This window comes from Rosa chinensis, chromosome 5, assembly GCF_002994745.2.
Source record: "Rosa chinensis cultivar Old Blush chromosome 5, RchiOBHm-V2, whole genome shotgun sequence".
NCBI classification, from domain to species: Eukaryota; Viridiplantae; Streptophyta; class Magnoliopsida; order Rosales; family Rosaceae; genus Rosa; species Rosa chinensis.
In genome coordinates, this window is record NC_037092.1 from 54,406,322 (window position 1) to 54,424,544 (window position 18,223).

An 18,223-nucleotide genomic window follows, 5' to 3' on the forward strand; every position below is an offset into this window, starting at 1 on the left:
CAGAAATTATACTACACTTGAAGAGGAATTTATCGGCCGTTGCTTCTCCAGTAATTGTCATTGGAGGCTCTTTATGGGGGAAGTAAGACATAAATGATGAACTACGAAAGCGGTTTCTGTTTTATTGGTGTTAATGCTCAAGTCCGGCAGTAGCCGATTCCTTGCTTAACGCGGGTTCGGTGGGCGGACCGCTACTCCTAGGATTAGGTGATTCCTGTTAGCTGTAACACGATAGACAGGGCGTCAGAGGGAGACCGCGTTGGGCGGTCTTCACTTCTCCGATGCCTAAGTCAGTCACTGTATATGCGCAGCATAACAATAAATGAGTAGTAATTGAGTAATTAATGAGGAGAGAGGAGAGAACCTTTTATAGGTGAGGAAGAGGTTGATCTTCTTCTTGTTTCCGATGTGGGACTGATGTGCTTCGATTCCCAGCATCTGGAGCTTCTGATACTATCTTGACGCGGCGCGTGGCAGCGCGTCAGCGGTGATCTGGGGGCTACCCAGGGCTCGAGCGGTAGCCCGCCTGGCCGTGACTTCGCAGGTCATCCCCTTGGTGAGAGTCGGTACCTCTGGCGGTGCCATGAGCGTGGCTCATTATAGCTAATTATGCTCATTCTAGCACATGTAGGTACAATTGGCAATTTGCTTAACAAAAACCTGCTCATCAACTTTGTACGTGTTCTGCTATCTGTTGTTTTTCAGTGCATGCAGGCAGCATGGTTTCGCCTCAAATACCCGCACATTGCTGTGGGGGCATTGGCCTCTTCCGCCCCACTTCTTTACTTTGATGACATTACACCATCAGATGGGCTTCATTCCGTGGTCACAAACAATTTCAGGGTGAGAATTAAGGGTTTCCGAGCTATTATTGCTGTCTGAGTGCATGATCAGATTTGATTTGTTGAACATTCATGCAGGAAGCGAGTGAGAACTGCTACAATACCATAAAGAAATCATGGTCTGAAATCGATAGAATTGCTGTTCACCAAGACGATGGTCTTGACATCCTCACGGAGAAATTTCAAACTTGCGAGTAAGATACTTGATGTGTATTAGATTTGGTAGAGATAAATCCTTCATGTATTACATTTGGTTTTTGGCAATTAGACCTTTGGAGGATGGAGATGAACTCGAGCTAAAGGCCTACTTGGAGTTCATTTATATAACTGCATCTCAGTATGATGACCCTCCAACATATCCAGTCAATCTGATCTGCAACAGTATAAATGCAGCAGCAGACAGAGGAGATGATATCATTGATCGAATTGCCTCGGCTGTTAATTATACTCGTCGAGGAGAGAATAGAGGTCAATGTTTGGACCTAAGTAGCGAACTTCGCCCATCAGATGATGCAGTGGATGGTTTGAACTGGTTATGGCAGGTAATGCAGTATTTTATGGCATTTCACACAAAGAAAAATCGAATATACAGGGGAAGCATACACTTGAATTTTTAATGAAAAATTATATATGCTTCTAACAAAACTGCTTATGCAAAAATTAAATACAATTTATAGGCATGTACTGAAATTTTTATGCCAAACGGTCGAGAAACGGACGAGACTATGTTTCAGGCAGAACCATTTGATGCGGATTCCTACACTCAAAGGTGCCACCAGTTATATCAAGGTGCCCGCCCTAGACCCCATTGGATCACAACTTATTATGGGGGGCATGTAGGTATCTCAATACATACAGAAGTATGTAAATGGCTGGATATTGTGAATTGAAATAAAAACGTAACCCTTAACCTATTCCTCTTTTTTCTTGTAATGTTCATATTGTAGCATATAAGGATGACCTTGGAGAGGTCTGCCAGTAACATCATCTTCTCAAATGGCCAGCGTGATCCTTTTAGCGTTGCCGGGTAACTTCAATAATTTCAACATTCATGCACCTTATAATTTGGAAAATATCATGTAGAGCAATATTCATTTCTCATGATTCAATATGAAATAGCTCCTTGTTGCTTCTATGACAGAGTATTGACAAATATATCGCCCAGCATAGTAGCAGTGACTACACGTCAAGGTAATTAATCAATGGCAACTAATTAGTTTCTCTAAATAAATGGAATGAATGATGATATTGGATGTGTACTTGCATAAATGCCTGTAGGTTCTCATTGCTTGGACTTATTACCTGCAAGGATAAATGATCCCAGGTGGTTAGTTGTGCAGCGACACATAGAAGTTGGGATTATCACAGGATGGATTCGCAACTACTACAATGATTTGCGTATCTTTTCTTCTGAGAAGTAGAAGTAACACTTCATGCATATAATGCATACTGCGTGCTGTAGTATCTTTGATAATCCACAAGAAAATCCTCAGTTTATCTGCTATATGCTTTCAGTTCTGTGTTGTTAATTCGATTATTTGCAAAGATGAGGCACTGTCATGGCTATAACAAAGAATGGGGAAGACGATAGAATTAGGGGTAACAAAATGAATAAGAAGAGTCTGAAGTGTGGAGTTAAAATTAAATTACCAATGATATACAGCCCAAGTTGTTGAAATAATTGATACTAAAAATGTTAAAAGGGTCCAAATAATGATTGACCTGGGACATGATAACCTACAGGCCAGGTAAGTTAATTTTGAGGTGCAAAAAACCACATAATATAAACATGAAAAACCGTGACAGTGAATCAAACCCCTCTAAACTTTTCACCTACCAACAAATGCTAATAACACATCAGTATGGTACAACAGAGACACTTCTTGACATCTTGATTCCAGAAGACACACTTAATAGAAATGGTGCAGTTCATGAAAAAACTCTCAGTGCATCCAAACATCAAGTGCTGCCTCCTTGCTAATAGTTGGACTTGGATCATCTTCCCTTTTACGTTTTGTGGCTATCTTACGTCTACTCCTCTTTGAGTCTTCAACCACATCCATCAGACTACTAAGTGCTGTGTTCTTGATCTCATCGAGGGATTGCCTATCTTGGAAACCCATCTCATCTTTCAACAATGAATCAGCTATATCTGCAATTTCTCTCATAGCAGTAACCTGTAAACAAGTATACATAGTCAATACAATATGATCTGTAAACAAGTAGACATTGTCGATAAGATGATAACATTAATTGGATTGATCAATTAAGCATATGCTTTACTTACTATTCTCTGAAACTCAGATTCTAAAGATTCAGGCCTCCCCACAAACTTCCGAGTAATTCTCTCGTACCACTCCATGTACATGCTTTCATCCACACTTTCCTCATCTTTGATGATATGAAGTCGCCGATCCATCCATTCCTTCAGCTCTGCTTGATTCTTCCCTTTAAGCTGCAAAATCGTTTCCTTTGTCACGTCTAACCCCTGATCAGAAAACCGAATCTTCCTCTCCCATCGCTGTACATCCTTGGGTATCGGTTGAAGCATACCAAACTGCCTAAGGCAACGATCTGGAAGGTGTCTCTCAGCCTTGTCAAAGCATATAAGCACAGTTTCTGATGCCCGCAATATCAAACTCTCTTTAAAATCTTCCATTTCTGGTGAATAATCCAAATCTCTGTATGGGAGCCACTTAACCTGTAGTCAGCAGCATACCAAATGGTGTCATCATGTCTTAAGTAGCGAGATATCACAACAGAAATTGAGCACATATCTATTTGACCTACATCTGAAAGTTGAAGGGAATCCAAGGCCTTGCGGTAGGTAGCAATATTACTGTTTGATCTTGGTCCAGTAGCTCTACCTTTCCACCGAAGCGCAAATGGAAAGAAACCATCATTTGGCTCCTGATTGAACTTAGGATTGCCAACATTGAGGTGATAATAACTCCAACACTAAAAGGAATATATATACAATCAGAGTCAACATTTTAACTGAAAACCATTGAGATAGAGTGATGACAGCCCTCTGCTCTACAATCTAAACCGGGTTTTCATAATATTAAAGGGAAATAATAACATGCATACCTGCAAGAGTGTCAAAGAACCGCTTATGGTACTTTGTGATTTAAGGGAGGCATTTCCAAGAGCTCTATAGAGAAATGCCAAAGCTGCAGCACCCCATGCAAATTTTCCAGCTTCATCAAAATTCTTAAACAATGGGAGATACATGGCAGAGACTTTATTCCCAGTTGTTGTAGAAAATATAGTGCAACCAACAAGATATAGTAGATATGCACGAGTATGATGCTCAATATCTTCGACTGGTGCATCTTCAGGACATTTAGAAAAGCTCTCTTTCAACCAAGTTAGCTTCAACATTCCACCAGTTAGGTCCTCTGGTACTTTGCCGAGTAAATTTTCACACACTTTTCCAGGTGGCCTTGTTGCCCCCATAACAGGTTTTCCATCAATTGGTAGCCCAAGTATGAGTGCAACATCTTCAAGTGTTATGGTCATTTCTCCAACAGGCAAATGAAATGTATTTGTCTCCTTCCTCCACCTCTCAACAAGCGCCGAGATAAGTGCATTGTCAAGGCTAATTGTTGGAATCATTCTGAAGTATCCAAAACCAGCCTTCTCAACTAACTCGATTTGTTTAGGTGTGAGCTTCCATTGTTCAAGCATTGACGTGTGTTCATGACATCTAAGCACACTACGCTCCTGCAGTGGAGTCGTTACACAGAATTAATGGATTGACTAGAACAACTAAATGTAAAATGTGAAATTGAGAATATCTAACCTGCCCCTCCCAAATTGTCGAAGAGATATGGTTCTCTTGATCATAAAGCACAGACTTATCAATTGGTCCGGGATCTATAATTGACCCCATTCCGAGCCCCTAACATAACACAGAATAGAAAACACTTGGAATGAGATCCATAAGCAACCCAAATAACAATGTATTAAATAGTATTCAAACCTGTAAGCTTTCAATAACTTTGAGATTCAGTTCAATGGGTAGTAATCAGAAATTATATACTGTAACTTGGTTTCACTTCTTGCTACTTCTAAATAAAACTATACAAGTTGCTAGGGTAATTCACAACAAAGACACACAAATACAGAGAAAGCTTTATTAACAAACAGGTTATGGACACACAAGGAAATAAATTCAATGAAAATTTCAATCCTTTTTACACTAAAGTTCTAATTGAAAAGAAAAGAGTCAGAAAGATTTAACACTTTGATGAAATTTCAGTTCCCTAAAAACAATCTAAATCAAAAATGTAAGCAATTCTCTTGAAACAGACCGATGCTTCTTTTTAGCTGAATTACAAAATTTGAAAAGCTAATCCAACTTAGAGAACCCAATTGCTTGTTATCTAAAACTAGTGCAATGGGAAGTTCAGTAGCATCATTGTTGTGTTTGAATTTCTGGCATTTCCTAAGGAAACCCTAAAAGACAGAGGATTTGAAATGAAAGGTTGAAGCTTGAAAACCATACTGACCTGTGTCTGGGATAGTGGGTTGAATATATTGAGGAATCTGGAGGAGGGAATTTCAGAAATCTACGACCTTGAAGGAGATGATGACGAACTCAAAACGACGGAATTCCATCTGTCGTGCACTTCTGGTTCAGCCTCTCTCCATCACTTTAAAAGATCGGCTTTTGGCTAAAGCCTACAGAGCGGACGGCGTCGTTCCGAGGTTACGTGATAAAGCAGTGCATTTCTCATCCCCAGTGTTTTCTATTCTGTGTTATGTTAGGGGCTCGGAATGGGGTCAATTATAGATCCCGGACCAATTGATAAGTCTGTGTCCTTATTAAATAAAGCAGTCTTTATGAAAAAAAATAAAAAATTAATCAGAAATGCACTGGGTGTTAACTTTTTGTTTTCCTAACAGTTACCAAAGGATCCAAGTACCATGATCATATCGTGTCTTTTCAATCATTCAACATATGTTTTTTATTTTATTTTTATTTTTTTAAAGGGGTTTGGAACTCAGCCTAGCTGGGAGGCTCAGTCCCACGCCATGTGTTTGGCTCCAAAACCAGTTGGCTTGCAAACTGTCTCTTTTGAGCATGTGCGCAGGCGTGCCAGCACCGTGGGGTGCAGTCGTCGGGGGAGTCCCTTGACCTGACTTCTTCTTCAAGCGGTTGTGGACGAGGAGAGCACCAACCTCGCCACAAGGTTCTTCTCTAGCCTTCTGAGAAAGGACTTCTTGCCTTACGGATAAGGACTTTGGATGTGATCTTTTCGCGTCACCGAATCGATACTCAACGTTGTGCGCTGAGCAGAGCAATCACTGGGAAGTTTGGAGAAAGCACGGGTCTTGCTAAAGCGTGACTTTAGCTTCGCTGGGTTGCGAGGGCGTTACCCTTGCTTCGCTGGTTGTATCGGTGGCAGTAGTACTGGCAGTCGACTCGCGAGGAGACTAGGACTGGAAGCACGGTCGCCGGGTTGATCTAGTGATGCTGACAGTCGGCTCGCGAGGAGACTAGGACTGGCGGGCGGTCACCGGGTTTCAACGAGGTTGAAGGTTTGCTCCGGGGAGGCTTTGTAATCGCTGGGATTGATTAATTCGAGAGAGGTCCTTCTTTTGTCCTTGAAACCTAGTATTTATAATTAGGGTTTCGACTGTTCCTTGCCATAGAAAGATTATTGATTGAAGTTTCCTATTCAATCTCTGCTACTTGATTCCAATAAGGAAACGTTTTCCTTATGGATTACGGAATGGGCGAAGCTGTAACCCAAACCCAAGCAGGCTTATTTTTGGGTCGCAGGTATCGGCCCGCTATGCTAAATCCACTAAAGGATCTTGCCAAAATTACTTTTGGGCTCAAACATTGCCCCCCCCCCCCCCCCCCCGGCCCCGAAAGCAGGCCCGCTGAGATGTAACTGCTTGAAGGGGACTAAAACGACACGCCGATTGATTAAAGCGATATCATTAATGAGGATGCGTCCTTTCGCTTGCGAAAACGCCTTTCTGTCGTATCGTTTCCCTCACAAAATTTCTTATTTAAACTCGCAACCACTTCAGACCTGTCACATCAGAAACTCTCTTAAGTTCCTAAAACCCAGAAACCCTCTTACTGCCAAAACCTCCTTCACCGAAACCCAGAAATGGCTCCTCCAAAGAAGATAGTCATCGACCAAGAAGAGGAACTGAATGAAAAGGCCGCCCACGCCTGGGGAACCAACATCGGTGCCCGCATTCATCTCCACACTAATATTCAAAGACCCCTACTCCTCCGGCTCCCAAATCATCATGTTGGACTGGGCCCCGCACCGCGAGATTCTATTCCGGCAGACGCAATTGCCTTCTACGGCCTGCCTGTTCGTCGACCCATCCCGGTCCTCCGAAGGACTCTTGGAGATTTCACAAGTTGGGGTGCCCAGAATCATCGAGCAAAGATAGGGCACTGGCCATCCTCCATCAGTGCGGCGAAGCTCTCCTGGTATCTCGAAACACGCACACGAGATCTAGCTCGCTGGAATGCAGCAGGTATCACCCATACTATCGATCTCTGTTTTAATCTTCCACGCGGCGGCAACCGTTCGCCGCTCGCTGCCTTTCTTTGTTTCTGGAATACCGCCACAAACACTTTTGACTTTCGATTCGGTCAAATGAGTATCACCCTGCTGGACATTCTCGCCATCACTGGCTTACCCATCGATGGCGAGCCTTGATATATAGGAGCATTTTAATGCGACGTTTTAACTGCCATTTCCCTACATTTCCTACGTTATTTCCTAAACCCTAATCCCTGTTTAGGAAAGTTTCCATTCTTCGATTGGGAGAGTTCCTTATTGTAGAAAGTTTCCATTTCTATAGTTTCTATTTCTCATTTTAGCAAGTTTCTATTCTTAGTTTAGGAAAGTTTCTATTTTTCACTTTTAGTAAGTTTCTATTTTTCATTTTTAGAAAGTTTCTATTTTTCATTTCAGGAAAGTTTCTATTTTTAGTGATAGTTTCTATTTTCAGGACCTCGGAGCTAAAAAGTGGAAATGAACTCACGAATGGAAAGAGGAGCTTGCGAACGTTAAGGCGAACAAAGGGCCACACAATTGAGCAGAAATGAAGAAATAAGCTTTCCTGTTCCAACCAGGAAACCCTACGAAAATGAGGAAGGCTTACCAAGCAAGTTTCCAACGCAACCATGAAAAAGAAATGGAAAAATGAAGTGTCATGACGTTGGAGGATGAAAAGGCTTGAAATTGACGCAACAAGGCCCAAGAACTCTATGGATTGACTTGAATTTTCAGCAAAATGGATCAAGGCCCATAAAAGCCCATGGAATTAGGGTTTGTGACGCAAAGATGTAAACCCTAGGGAGAAGTTTCTGTGAAATACCAAGGGAAGAGAGAAAGTTGGCATGAAAATCAAGAAGAAAATAAAAGATTACACCAAGAGATTTTCTAGGGTGGAGTTTATGGAAAGAAAAAGTGTGGACATCAAGAAAAGGCTCAAATGGCGTCTAGATGCATTCCTAGATTCCCTAAAGGTATTTTGGCCGAATTACAAGATAAAAATCAGAATATATTCATGCAATTTCGGCAAGAATATATTAGGGAATCATCTTGGAGTTTTGTGATTGGTTGGATGACACACTAGGGCTTACTTGGCAATTTTTCATTGGTGGAAGCTATGTGGAATTATTAAATTAATTCCTTGGAAAATAAACAGAAAATCACGGCTTGAAGACCAAGTATTGCCGTTCCCTATATATACTCTACATCCCTAGACGTCAAGAACCCCACCCCCCCCCCCCCCCCCCCACCCCCCCAGAATTCAGAAATTACTTCATACGCGAAAGCTCTCTCCATTCTCTAGTTCATCTTTTGCGTTTTCAAGCAAGGGAGGAAGAAGCAAGAAGAAGCCGTGAGCCCTCTCCCATTCCACCTTGAAGCCGTGAGGTTTTGAAGCTTGCTTTCAAGTTTCATTAGTTCATCATTCGAATTCTTCATCACTATCTCCATTCACGGTGTAATTCAACCTTCTTTCTTGTAATCACTTTTGATTCCCCTTGTTTGATTTCGTTAGAAGTTGTTCTAGTTAATATTGATGTTTGAACAAAGTTTAAATCTGAAATTTTATGATTGAATGAGTATTTTCGATTCTTATGTTGTGATTCCAACGTTGCTTTTGTGTGATTGTTCAATTGGATTTGCTTAATTGATATCTGTTATATGTTAATCTTAATTGGTTCGAAACTTTTAGGGTTTATGTATGAGTGGTGCTAGATTTAAGAACATGATTCAACTTATTGTTTTGTGAACTTAAATCAAAAGTAGTAAAGGTTTTAGACAAAAATCGAATTCAATTGAAAAGGATTGCAATTAGGTAGACTTCTTCATACTAAGTTGCACACTTGAGTTGATAGCCTTTCTATGTGTTTCATGCGTTAAACATGTTATGATTGTCTAGCTTTCTAGAGCTTGAATGCATTTTTGATAGGATTAGTCTATGTGCTTTCACTTAGATTAATTAGCATTGAAAGTAAAATATGGGAAATCGTTTGCTTCGAATGTTTCACATGATCAACTCCTTTCACATGACTTGGAAGAACAATTGTAAGGTTAATTCGAATTCAATTATAAACTTGGTTTTGATCTTTGTTTCTTATGTTTCATTCTTGTATTTGTGTTTTTGTTTATACTTAGTTTTTATTCTTTCTTTTAATTTTCGAAAACCAACCCTAAAACCCCCCTAAATTCGTGAATAGTGTTTATATGTGTAAATGATATACTTTGTTTTTATTTTAATTGTTTAAATTGTCTTACATTGACAGGTGTACCCTCAATCCCCGGAATAGAACGATCCCTACTTGCTTATACTACTAATGATATTTATAGGGTTAAATTATATGCTTGCTCACAGCGTATCAAGCCTTATTTACACGGTCAATTTGACTCTGTCACCTTCACCTCGACCATGGCCCAACATGGTCGCAGCGCTCACAGTGGCTCCTATCCACGGTGGTTATCATATTACAGCCGGGAGCACAATGCGACCGGCGGAATCGCTTTCTTGGAGTATTGGCTTTGTAAATTCATCTTCTACACTTCCTCTTGCAAGCCCACCGGTGCTTGGACTTTGCTGGCAACAGCCGTAGTGTCGGGCTCGGGCAACCGGTGCTAGGAGCCCTTTACCGTACTTTGTATCAAGCCACCATGCATCCCTTTGAGACTAGCATATCTGGCCCCTTTTGGATTTTGGACTTCTAGATCCAAGCTTATTTTCCATTCTTTCGTCGCGATGACATTCCGCTGCTTCCCCCGGCCGACCAACTCTTGGGTCAATGGCTCAGCCGTGAGGAAAGATACTCATCTCCTCCTTACTCCGAATGCTTTACCTATCTGTATCTCCTGGATGAGATGCCATACTGCGATATAATATTGGGTAGAAGATTCCCACCTCCGCTTGAAAACGGATTCCTTCCTGGCGCTTCTCGCTACAGCGACCGCGCGCGCTTGGCCTTCCGCTGCGTGATCTCTTGCTCAGATATCAGAATCGTTGCCCAGGAACTTAGTTACGAGCTTTACGCCCCCAACCATTTCGCTCGCTAGTTCGGCCTTGCCCAACTAGTGCCATTCCCGCTGTATGATGCCTGGAATTACAACACCTCCTGGCATAGATTTGGGCCCCCTTTTGGGCCTGCGCCGGCACAAAGCATGCTCGCATTGGTTGATCTTCCCGATTGGGCTAAAGACATCGACGCTGTGGATGGGACTGAGGAGGAATATGAGGAATGGTGGGCAGAAGTTTCTGTTAACTGCTAAAGCCAACGCGATGATGAACTCTTCGCGACTATTTTTGGGGAATTGAGATGTCCCTACGCTGCTGATATTGAGCTACTTGATCGCTTCCCTGAAAACGCTGCACAACCTCCACCTCCTCCTGAGCCGGCTTCACAATCGGCGCGAGCCCCGCGGCAGGCCAGGACTGGTATTGTAATCCGTGAGCCGCCTTAAGATGTAAGTTTCTTAGTTCATATTTTATTCCTTCTTTCACTCTTCCTTTTAACTCACATTTTTACTGCACCAGGGAAATGTGCCGCCTCCTAGCAGTCGCGCGGTTGGCTCTTCCCCAGCCACTGGACAGTCCGGGAAGCAAAAGACAGTGATAACGGAGCCCGAAGTAGCAGGTTCTTCTTCCGATGAGGACGACCCGCAAACGGTAAGAACTTTGTTAATTAAACAATCAGTGTTTTCTTATCAAGTAGAGTCTAATCCTTTCTTCGAATCCGGCAGATCGCCGCTATCTTGGCCCGCAAGCGCAGTCGCTCTGATCCTCGAACTGACCCTTGGGCAGAAGATGAACCAATCGCTGATCGACTAGTCAGAAACTAAAAGTGCACATTGAAATTTTTCTCTTTTATGCCGTGCAATCACGTAACAATCCTCGCTTGTAGGTTCGTCGTAGATTCTCAAGACAAACTGGGGAAGGCTCCTCAGCCACCGGTGAAGGCATATCTACCTCGCAAGCCTAAGTGCCCATGGATTCCGATCATCCTCTACCTCCCGCTAGCATCGTGAGCGACGTGCAACTGGCCTCAATCCCGGTACAGGTTATAGATGATAGCTCGCCTGAATCGGAAGAAAGAACAACTCCTTTGGACGCACTGCTTAAGGAACCAATCGCTGCACATCCCATAGCACAGATAGCGCCTGGCCCAATTCCCGGTGAAGCGACTCAAGAGCTTGCACCAATAGTAATTCTTCACGAATCTCCGGCCGCATAGGTACATTCTCTTGACAAGCATAATGTTCTGATTTTACTAATCCTTGGGGCATTCTCATGATTCCTTCTTAAACCCAGGTTCCTGGTCCTGTCGAGGAAGTAGCTATCGCTGTGGAAGAACCTGGTGCTCCTCCTGCTGACCCTGTTGCTGAAGATGTGATCGACCAAAAGCCTGCCCCTGCTGCCCCTGAAGAAGAAGGAGAGGTGAATGTCGGACAGATACCGGAAGCGGTACCTGTTGTGGACCCTCTCGAGGCTCCGGTTGCTGCTGCCCCCCACGTAATACCTGCATCTCCCTCTAGATTGGACAAACTGGCTCACGTACTTGAGGTGACTCCTCTTGGGGTTATAGATGAAGCTAGGGATGGACTTCATCGCCTTCTGAGTCCCGAAATCCTGTTGCCTGGCGCATCCGTGCGAGCTCTGGAATATTTGAGGGTCCTTCGTTGCGAGCACGCCATCACTGAAGACGAGTTCGCTGAGATAGACGAACTGCTACAGAATCTCCCCCAACTACTTAATGAAATAGCTGTCGCGACTGCATAAGCCAGACAGGCCCAAGTCCATTATCAGGGCCTTGCTCAACAAATGGATTCTTCTCGTGATTTCTTAGGATACAGGGCTACCCTTGTCAGAGACTTGCGGATCACGCAAAATCACCTCCGGTCCCAAATTCAAGATCTTCAGGCTCAGTTAACCGCCGTGACAGCCCGTCTCGAGCATGAGGAACCTTTGCTGGAGCAACCCCTGGCGGCCTCTGAGATCCTATCTCAAAACCTGGCCGAAGCTCGTGAGGTGGTCCGACAAACGCAGCGAACTGCTGCAGATGCCAGTTTTCGTTTGGACGAACATCTATTGCGTCTGACCCATGCGGGCAGAAAACTCTAGGCCTCTACTATTAGGCCCATTTTGTATGAACAATATTATTATTTATCTAATCTCAATATTTAGTCCACTTTTCTTGGCCCAAATATACGCTCAACTTTTGAAGCAGTTCAATGTTTACCTTTATTGCGATTGAAGTTGGTTTGAAAAGATAATCTCGAAACGGAACGGTTATCTCCTTGAAGACTGCCCCGCTTCCCACGCATTTTCAAGTGCCTTCATTTCCGAGATCCTTGCATTCAATTTCACTGATACTCTCATTGATGGCGTCGAAAATATTTCAACTGCCCATCGCACGGCCGAGGCCACTGAGATTGGCCGTATAAATACCTGTATTTTGGAGAAGTGATAAACACAAGTAAATATAGCCTTCCCAGAGATAGTTTCGCAAGCCTTACTTCTCTTCCTTTAGTTTTTGAAATCTTTTTCTCGTAGTCTCACCCTCAATCATAAACTCATAGGCTTCATGGCTTAATCTCAAGACCTGGGTAGGCCTTATGGCCTAATCTCAGGTCCAGTGGCATGTCTTCGGTCTCTAGAAATCTGGATGGAATCTACCGGTTTCAGTTAGACTGAAGAACATGTCGCGCTCCTAACGCGGCAGAACCAGATTCTGAGGGGTCTCTCTTCTCAGACTGCTTGCGTGGAGCAGGAGGGGGAAGGGCGGAAGGCCACTTTGAGGCCGGTCGTTCTTCTTCCCCGGTCTACCTCCGAGGTCTGACTACGAGACTTCTGTTTTTCCCCTGGAGGTAGATGTGGTTGTGAGGCGCGCTCTCTCTGAAGACCATCTCCATCCCGGAGGATAACCAACTAGAAGGGTTGGGATGGATTATTTCTTTCCCTCTGCCTCCAGTACAAATGAGAGCAGCTGCGACTCAGATCGGAGGAGGATGTGGGTGAAGAGAGGAAGAGTACCAGCGGTACTGCCCATAGCCCCCTTCGTTGCCACAAGATCCAAAAACTCTTAGAAGATCTGCAAATCCTATGATTTTCAAGCCACTTTTGGCCTTGTAATTGCAAATGTAAACGTTTCAATTTGTACTGCTTTTGGCCCAAAGCCACTTTATGAATGAATGCTTTTAAGTATAGCTAAGAGATATTGTTAAAATAAGGCCTCATGTACAGGCCACCACCATGTATTTTCTTAACACGCATTGTCAAGGAAAAATTACAACAAAAGTTGAAAATTAATCAAAAATAAGGCCTCAGAAGAAGGCCTCATGTTACAGAATGTATAGAGTGTTGCCCCCCTAGTGTTCGTAGGCGAAGCAAACACATGAGACTAAGGCCACAAAAGAAGGCCTGAACGTATAGATGATGCGAGCCGAGGAAAACTATGATTGCCCCCCAGTCTGGGATGAAGGTTGATCTGGTGGATCTTCGAACTCCCAAACACTAGGGTAATATTTCTTCAAGAATCGCCCGTTGATGGGATTACAATGGATTTCGCCATCCAAATCCTTGAGGTGAAAAGCCCCGCGTTCCAAAATGCGATGAACAACAAAGGGTCCTTCCCATCGTGGAGTCCACTTGCCGCGGGCCCGCGGCCGGTCAACTTCTCGCCGAAAGGCAAAACAGCTTTCCAAACAAGGTCTCCCTCTTTGTAACTGAGACCACGTGTCCTCTTATCGTAGGCGCGGGCGATACGCTGTTTTTCCATTACTAAATTATCTAAAGCCGCTAAGCGCTGCTCGCTTAAGTCTTCATGTTCTTGCCACATCGCCTGGACATAATCTTCACCTATCAAGTGGTGATGATCTTGCACACGTAAGGAATGAACGTTGATTTCCAAAGGTAAAACTGCGTCATGACCAAACATTAGTGCATAGGGTGTGGTAGCAGTGGGATTCCTCTTGGAGGTGCGGTAAGCCCAGAGTGTCTCATACAAAGTGTCATGCCACTGTCGAGGGTTTTCTACCAGCATCTTCTTTAACAGGGTAATAATAATCTTGTTGTTAGCTTCCGCTTGACCGTTGGACTGAGCATAATATGGAGTGCTATGGATGAACTAGATGCCGAAATAGTTGACAAGTTGCTCGACAAGACCTCCCATGAATGCTGCCCCCCGGTCTGAAATGAGCGCCTCGGGGATACCAAACCTACAAATAATGTTACGAAAGATGAACTGGCGGATGGTGGCACCAGAGGCCTCCTTCAAAGGTTCAGCTTCAACCCACTTGGTAAAGAAGTCAGTAGCCACAATGATAAACTTATGTTGGAGAGAAGAATGGGGGTGTATCATCCCAATCAAGTCCAATGCCCAGCCTCGTGCAGGCCAAGGTTTAATGATAGGTTGCATGGGAATATTGGGAACGTGCTGGACCGGGCCGTGTGCCTGACAATCTTGGCATCCTTTGGCGAAAGCGATACAGTCCTTCAAGATGCTAGGCCAATAATACCCATGTCTTCTGATGAGCCACCGCATCTTGGGTCCCGCTTGATGGGTTCCACATATTCCAGTGTGCACTTCGCGCATCAATCGTTTCGCTTCACAGCCATAAACACATCGGAAGTCTATGTCATCTTCCTCGCGCCGGCGCAGCTCGTCACCCCTAAGGAAGTAATTTAAAGCAAGGAAACGAGTCTTCCTGTCTGCTGTCTGGTCTGGATGTTTGAGATAATTGATCAACGGAACGATCCAATCGACATCAATAGGCTCTAGGACTGCGACGACCGGATCATCAGGAGGGTCAGGCCGCGCGAGCCACGGAGGCAACTTGCGGCGCTCCACTTTCAGAATGCGCTCGCGAACCCCATACTTCAATGTAATGCCTGTAGCTAGTTGAGCGAGCTCGTTGGCTGCGAAGTTGCTCTCGCGAGAGATGTACTCCAAGCCCACGTCATCAAACTGATCCAGCAACTCAATAGCGCGATTCAAATAGGGGATGAGCAAACAGCTTGCACATCTGTATTTTTCTTGACGCTGATTGATCACGAGCAAAGAGTCGCCGTGTACCTGAACATCTCTCACCCCTAGTTCTGGTAAGACTTCTAGGCTGATAATAAGGGCCTCATACTCTGCTTGGTTGTTGGTACATTTAAACTCTAATTGGAACGAATAAGAGAAGCGGTCGCCAGCTAGGTTCTCCAGCACAATTCCAGCCCCTGCTAAGGTTTCAGTTCTTGAGCCATCAAAAAACAATATCCAGGGCTGCAAGGAAACTGTGGCTTGATACCATATGGCGTACTCTGGAATACGTGCCAAATCTGGTCGAGTAGTTGTTACGGCCGCTATCTCTAACTCCCTCACCGTTGGGATATCCAAGATAGGGTGATGTGCCAAAAAGTCTGCGATGGCCTGTCCTTTCACTGCTTTCTGGGGAACATATTGTAGCGAGAAATCGGACAGGGCCAACACCCATTTGCCAATGCGGCCTCTCAGAATAGGTCGCGATAGCATGTACTTGACCAGATCTGTCTGAGCGATAATGCAAGTAGTAAAAGATAACATGTAGTTTCGCAACTTGCATGCGGAGAAGTACAATGTAAGGCACAGATTTTCCATTGGAGTATACCTGGTTTCGCAGTCCGTAAGTGTCCTACTAAGGTAGAAAATAGCGTGCTCGACGCCTTCCTCATCATCCTGGGCGAGCAGGCTGCCAATGGAAGCCTCAGCTGCTGAGATATATAACTTCAATGGAAATCCAGCCCTCGGAGGAACCAGCACTGGCGGACTCGCGAGGTAGGCCTTGATTCTGTCGAAAGCCTCTTGATGTTTAGGCTCCCACACAAACTTAGCCTAACCCTGTAGTTTCAGCAAGGGAGAGAAGGGCTGGATTTTACCTGCAGAGTTAGAGATGAAACGTCTCAGAAAGTTGATCTTACCCAGCAAACGCTGCAATTCCTTCTTTGTGCGTGGGGCGGTGGCATTGATAACTGAGCTTGCCTTGTCTTCAGGGACCTCAATGCCTCTCTGATGGATAATGAATCCTAGAAAATCGCCTGCTTGAACTCCAAAAACGCATTTAGCGGGATTCATCTTGAGCTTGTGTTGCCGCATGCGCTCGAATACCTTTCTGAGATAGGTGATGTGGTCACCTTTCTTCTGAGACTTCACCACTACGTCATCGATGTAGACCTCTAAAATCTTCCCCAGTATGTAGTGGAAGATCAGGTTCATGGTTCTCTGATACGTTGCTCCGGCATTTTTCAGTCCAAAAGGTATAACCACATATTCAAAAACACCCGCGAAGCCAGGACAACTGAACGCGATTTTATGTCTGTCTCCTTCTGCTACTGGAATCTGGTGATACCCTGCGGTGCCGTCCATGAAGGATAATAATTCATGTCCTGCTATGGCGTCTACTAACATATCCGCGACCGGCATGGGGTAGACGTCTTTAGGTGTAGCGACATTAAGGTCTCTGTAGTCTACGCAGACCCTCATTTTGCCATTCTTTTTGCGAACAGGCACTATATTAGACAACCATTGATTGTACTTGGCTACCCGGATAATGCCTGACTTATGCATTTTTTCGACTTCCTCCTTGACGAGGACTTGGGTTTCTGAATTCATTCTTCGCGGCTCTTGTTTCACAGGCCTTTTGTCAGGGAGTGTTGGTAGTTGATGGCAAACCAAGTCCGGTGACAGGCTGGGCATGTCTTCATACTTCTCCGCGAAGTAGTCTTTGAATTCTAACAATAAGTCAACGAGGCTCTATTTCTCATTAGGCTCCAAATAAGCGCTGACAGCTACCTCCATAGGTTCATCAGCTATTCCAAGATTGACCTTCTCGGTAGGATCTCTGACTTTAGGCGGTGTATCATCCATTGCTGCTGGAGCGAGTTGAATATCGACCTCATCATTTTGTTCCTGGTTAGAGAGTGTCTCCTCCACGACCTCTAAGGTCGCGATCCGATCATAGGCCTCTTTTTCCTCCAAGTATGATGATAATCTTTCTTATAGCGAGTGGAAGGCCTCTATCCCTTCCTCTGGAAGGTCGTAATCCATTAATCGTTTAAGGGCTTGGGCACAGCGTGGCCAGGCCTTTCCAAGCCTTCTTTTGCTAGCGTGAGCCCCCACTGTGCCAATTCAGAGGTCGTCACCCCTGTGGGGTGGCCTTTGTCATTGATGCCACCGACCTACAATGGAGTGATAGGTTCCAAATAGTACCTGGCATCTACATAATCCGCGGAAACGGGGAATGGCCGAGGATCCGCTTTAATCACCTCCGCTTTATCTGTCTTCCTGTTCCACATAACGAGCTCCTGATGAAGAGTCGATGGAACACAATAACTCCTATGGATCCAGTCTCGGCCCAGAATAGCACTGTAGGCCCCATAACAATCTGTCACAAAGAAAGCATAAACTCCCTCAGCCGGACCAATCTTGATGGGCAAGAAAAGAAGTCCCAGAGTCTTTGTTACTGTCCCCGCGAAGTTTTTGAGCGTGAGGGACGTAGACTGGATCTTTTCCTTCTTGATTCCAAGCAGGTGCATGGTCCTGGTAGTGACGACATTCACAGCAGCGCCCGTATCAACCATGATCTTGCTAACTTTGGTGCCGCTCACTTCCGCTGTGATATACAGATGCCTCATGTGCTGGACCATAGCAGGTGTTGGCTTGGTGAAGCTCATGAAGAATTCTTTGCTGTGAGCATCCTCCGTTTCAAGCAAAACCGCTTCTTCCATAGGTGTCGTGACTACCGATGTGATCTGCAATGGCTGCACACTGTTTTCCTCAGTTTCGACGCACTCTTGAGCAGCGACCGGCAGTGCATACCGCGCGGGAAGTATTTAAACCA

General features: G+C 44.5%; 3 protein-coding genes across 3 annotated transcripts; 1 reads left to right on the top strand and 2 right to left on the bottom strand.

Annotated features, from left to right (window-relative positions):
* LOC112167541 (lysosomal Pro-X carboxypeptidase) lies at positions 1-2,307 on the top strand. Its single transcript, XM_024304569.2, has 8 exons — positions 1-127; positions 641-843; positions 921-1,036; positions 1,111-1,384; positions 1,520-1,678; positions 1,790-1,869; positions 1,984-2,033; positions 2,121-2,307. The coding sequence occupies exons 1-8, from the start codon at positions 94-96 to the stop codon at positions 2,261-2,263; spliced, it is 1,059 nt and encodes a 352-aa protein (XP_024160337.1). The 5' UTR covers positions 1-93; the 3' UTR covers positions 2,264-2,307.
* Positions 2,308-2,527: 220 nt separating this feature from the next.
* On the bottom strand, positions 2,528-5,609 carry LOC112167540 (protein MAIN-LIKE 2). Its single transcript, XM_024304567.2, has 6 exons — positions 5,357-5,609; positions 4,648-4,746; positions 3,933-4,568; positions 3,633-3,800; positions 3,130-3,543; positions 2,528-3,019 (listed from the first exon to the last, which is right to left on the bottom strand). The coding sequence occupies exons 2-6, from the start codon at positions 4,735-4,737 to the stop codon at positions 2,786-2,788; spliced, it is 1,542 nt and encodes a 513-aa protein (XP_024160335.1). The 5' UTR covers positions 4,738-4,746; positions 5,357-5,609; the 3' UTR covers positions 2,528-2,785.
* Positions 5,610-14,487: 8,878 nt separating this feature from the next.
* Positions 14,488-17,250, bottom strand: LOC112204019. The gene is made up of 5 exons (XM_024344906.1): positions 17,176-17,250; positions 16,492-16,566; positions 16,305-16,392; positions 14,815-16,187; positions 14,488-14,655 (listed from the first exon to the last, which is right to left on the bottom strand). Exons 1-5 carry the CDS (start codon positions 17,248-17,250, stop codon positions 14,488-14,490), a joined length of 1,779 nt encoding a protein of 592 aa, XP_024200674.1.
* Positions 17,251-18,223: the final 973 nt, after the last annotated feature.

Excerpts from the sequence above, each read along its gene's own strand:
- LOC112204019 (XM_024344906.1), bottom strand. The coding sequence starts at position 17,250 with ATGGATGATACACCGCCTAAAGTCAGAGATCCTACCGAGAAGGTCAAT. Across the intron at positions 16,188-16,304 it reads GGAATTGCAGCGTTTGCTGG|AGGCTTTCGACAGAATCAAG; the intron begins GTAAGATCAACT and ends CTAAACATCAAG. Across the intron at positions 14,656-14,814 it reads AAGGATGCCAAGATTGTCAG|TGGGTTGAAGCTGAACCTTT; the intron begins GCACACGGCCCG and ends TTCTTTACCAAG.
- LOC112167541 (XM_024304569.2), top strand. The coding sequence starts at position 94 with ATGATGAACTACGAAAGCGGTTTCTGTTTTATTG. Across the intron at positions 128-640 it reads AAGCGGTTTCTGTTTTATTG|GCAATTTGCTTAACAAAAAC; the intron begins GTGTTAATGCTC and ends TAGGTACAATTG. Across the intron at positions 1,679-1,789 it reads CAACTTATTATGGGGGGCAT|CATATAAGGATGACCTTGGA; the intron begins GTAGGTATCTCA and ends TTCATATTGTAG.
- LOC112167540 (XM_024304567.2), bottom strand. The coding sequence starts at position 4,737 with ATGGGGTCAATTATAGATCCCGGACCAATTGATAAGTCTGTGCTTTAT. Across the intron at positions 3,801-3,932 it reads GTTCTTTGACACTCTTGCAG|TGTTGGAGTTATTATCACCT; the intron begins GTATGCATGTTA and ends TATTCCTTTTAG. Across the intron at positions 3,020-3,129 it reads AATCTGAGTTTCAGAGAATA|GTTACTGCTATGAGAGAAAT; the intron begins GTAAGTAAAGCA and ends ACTTGTTTACAG.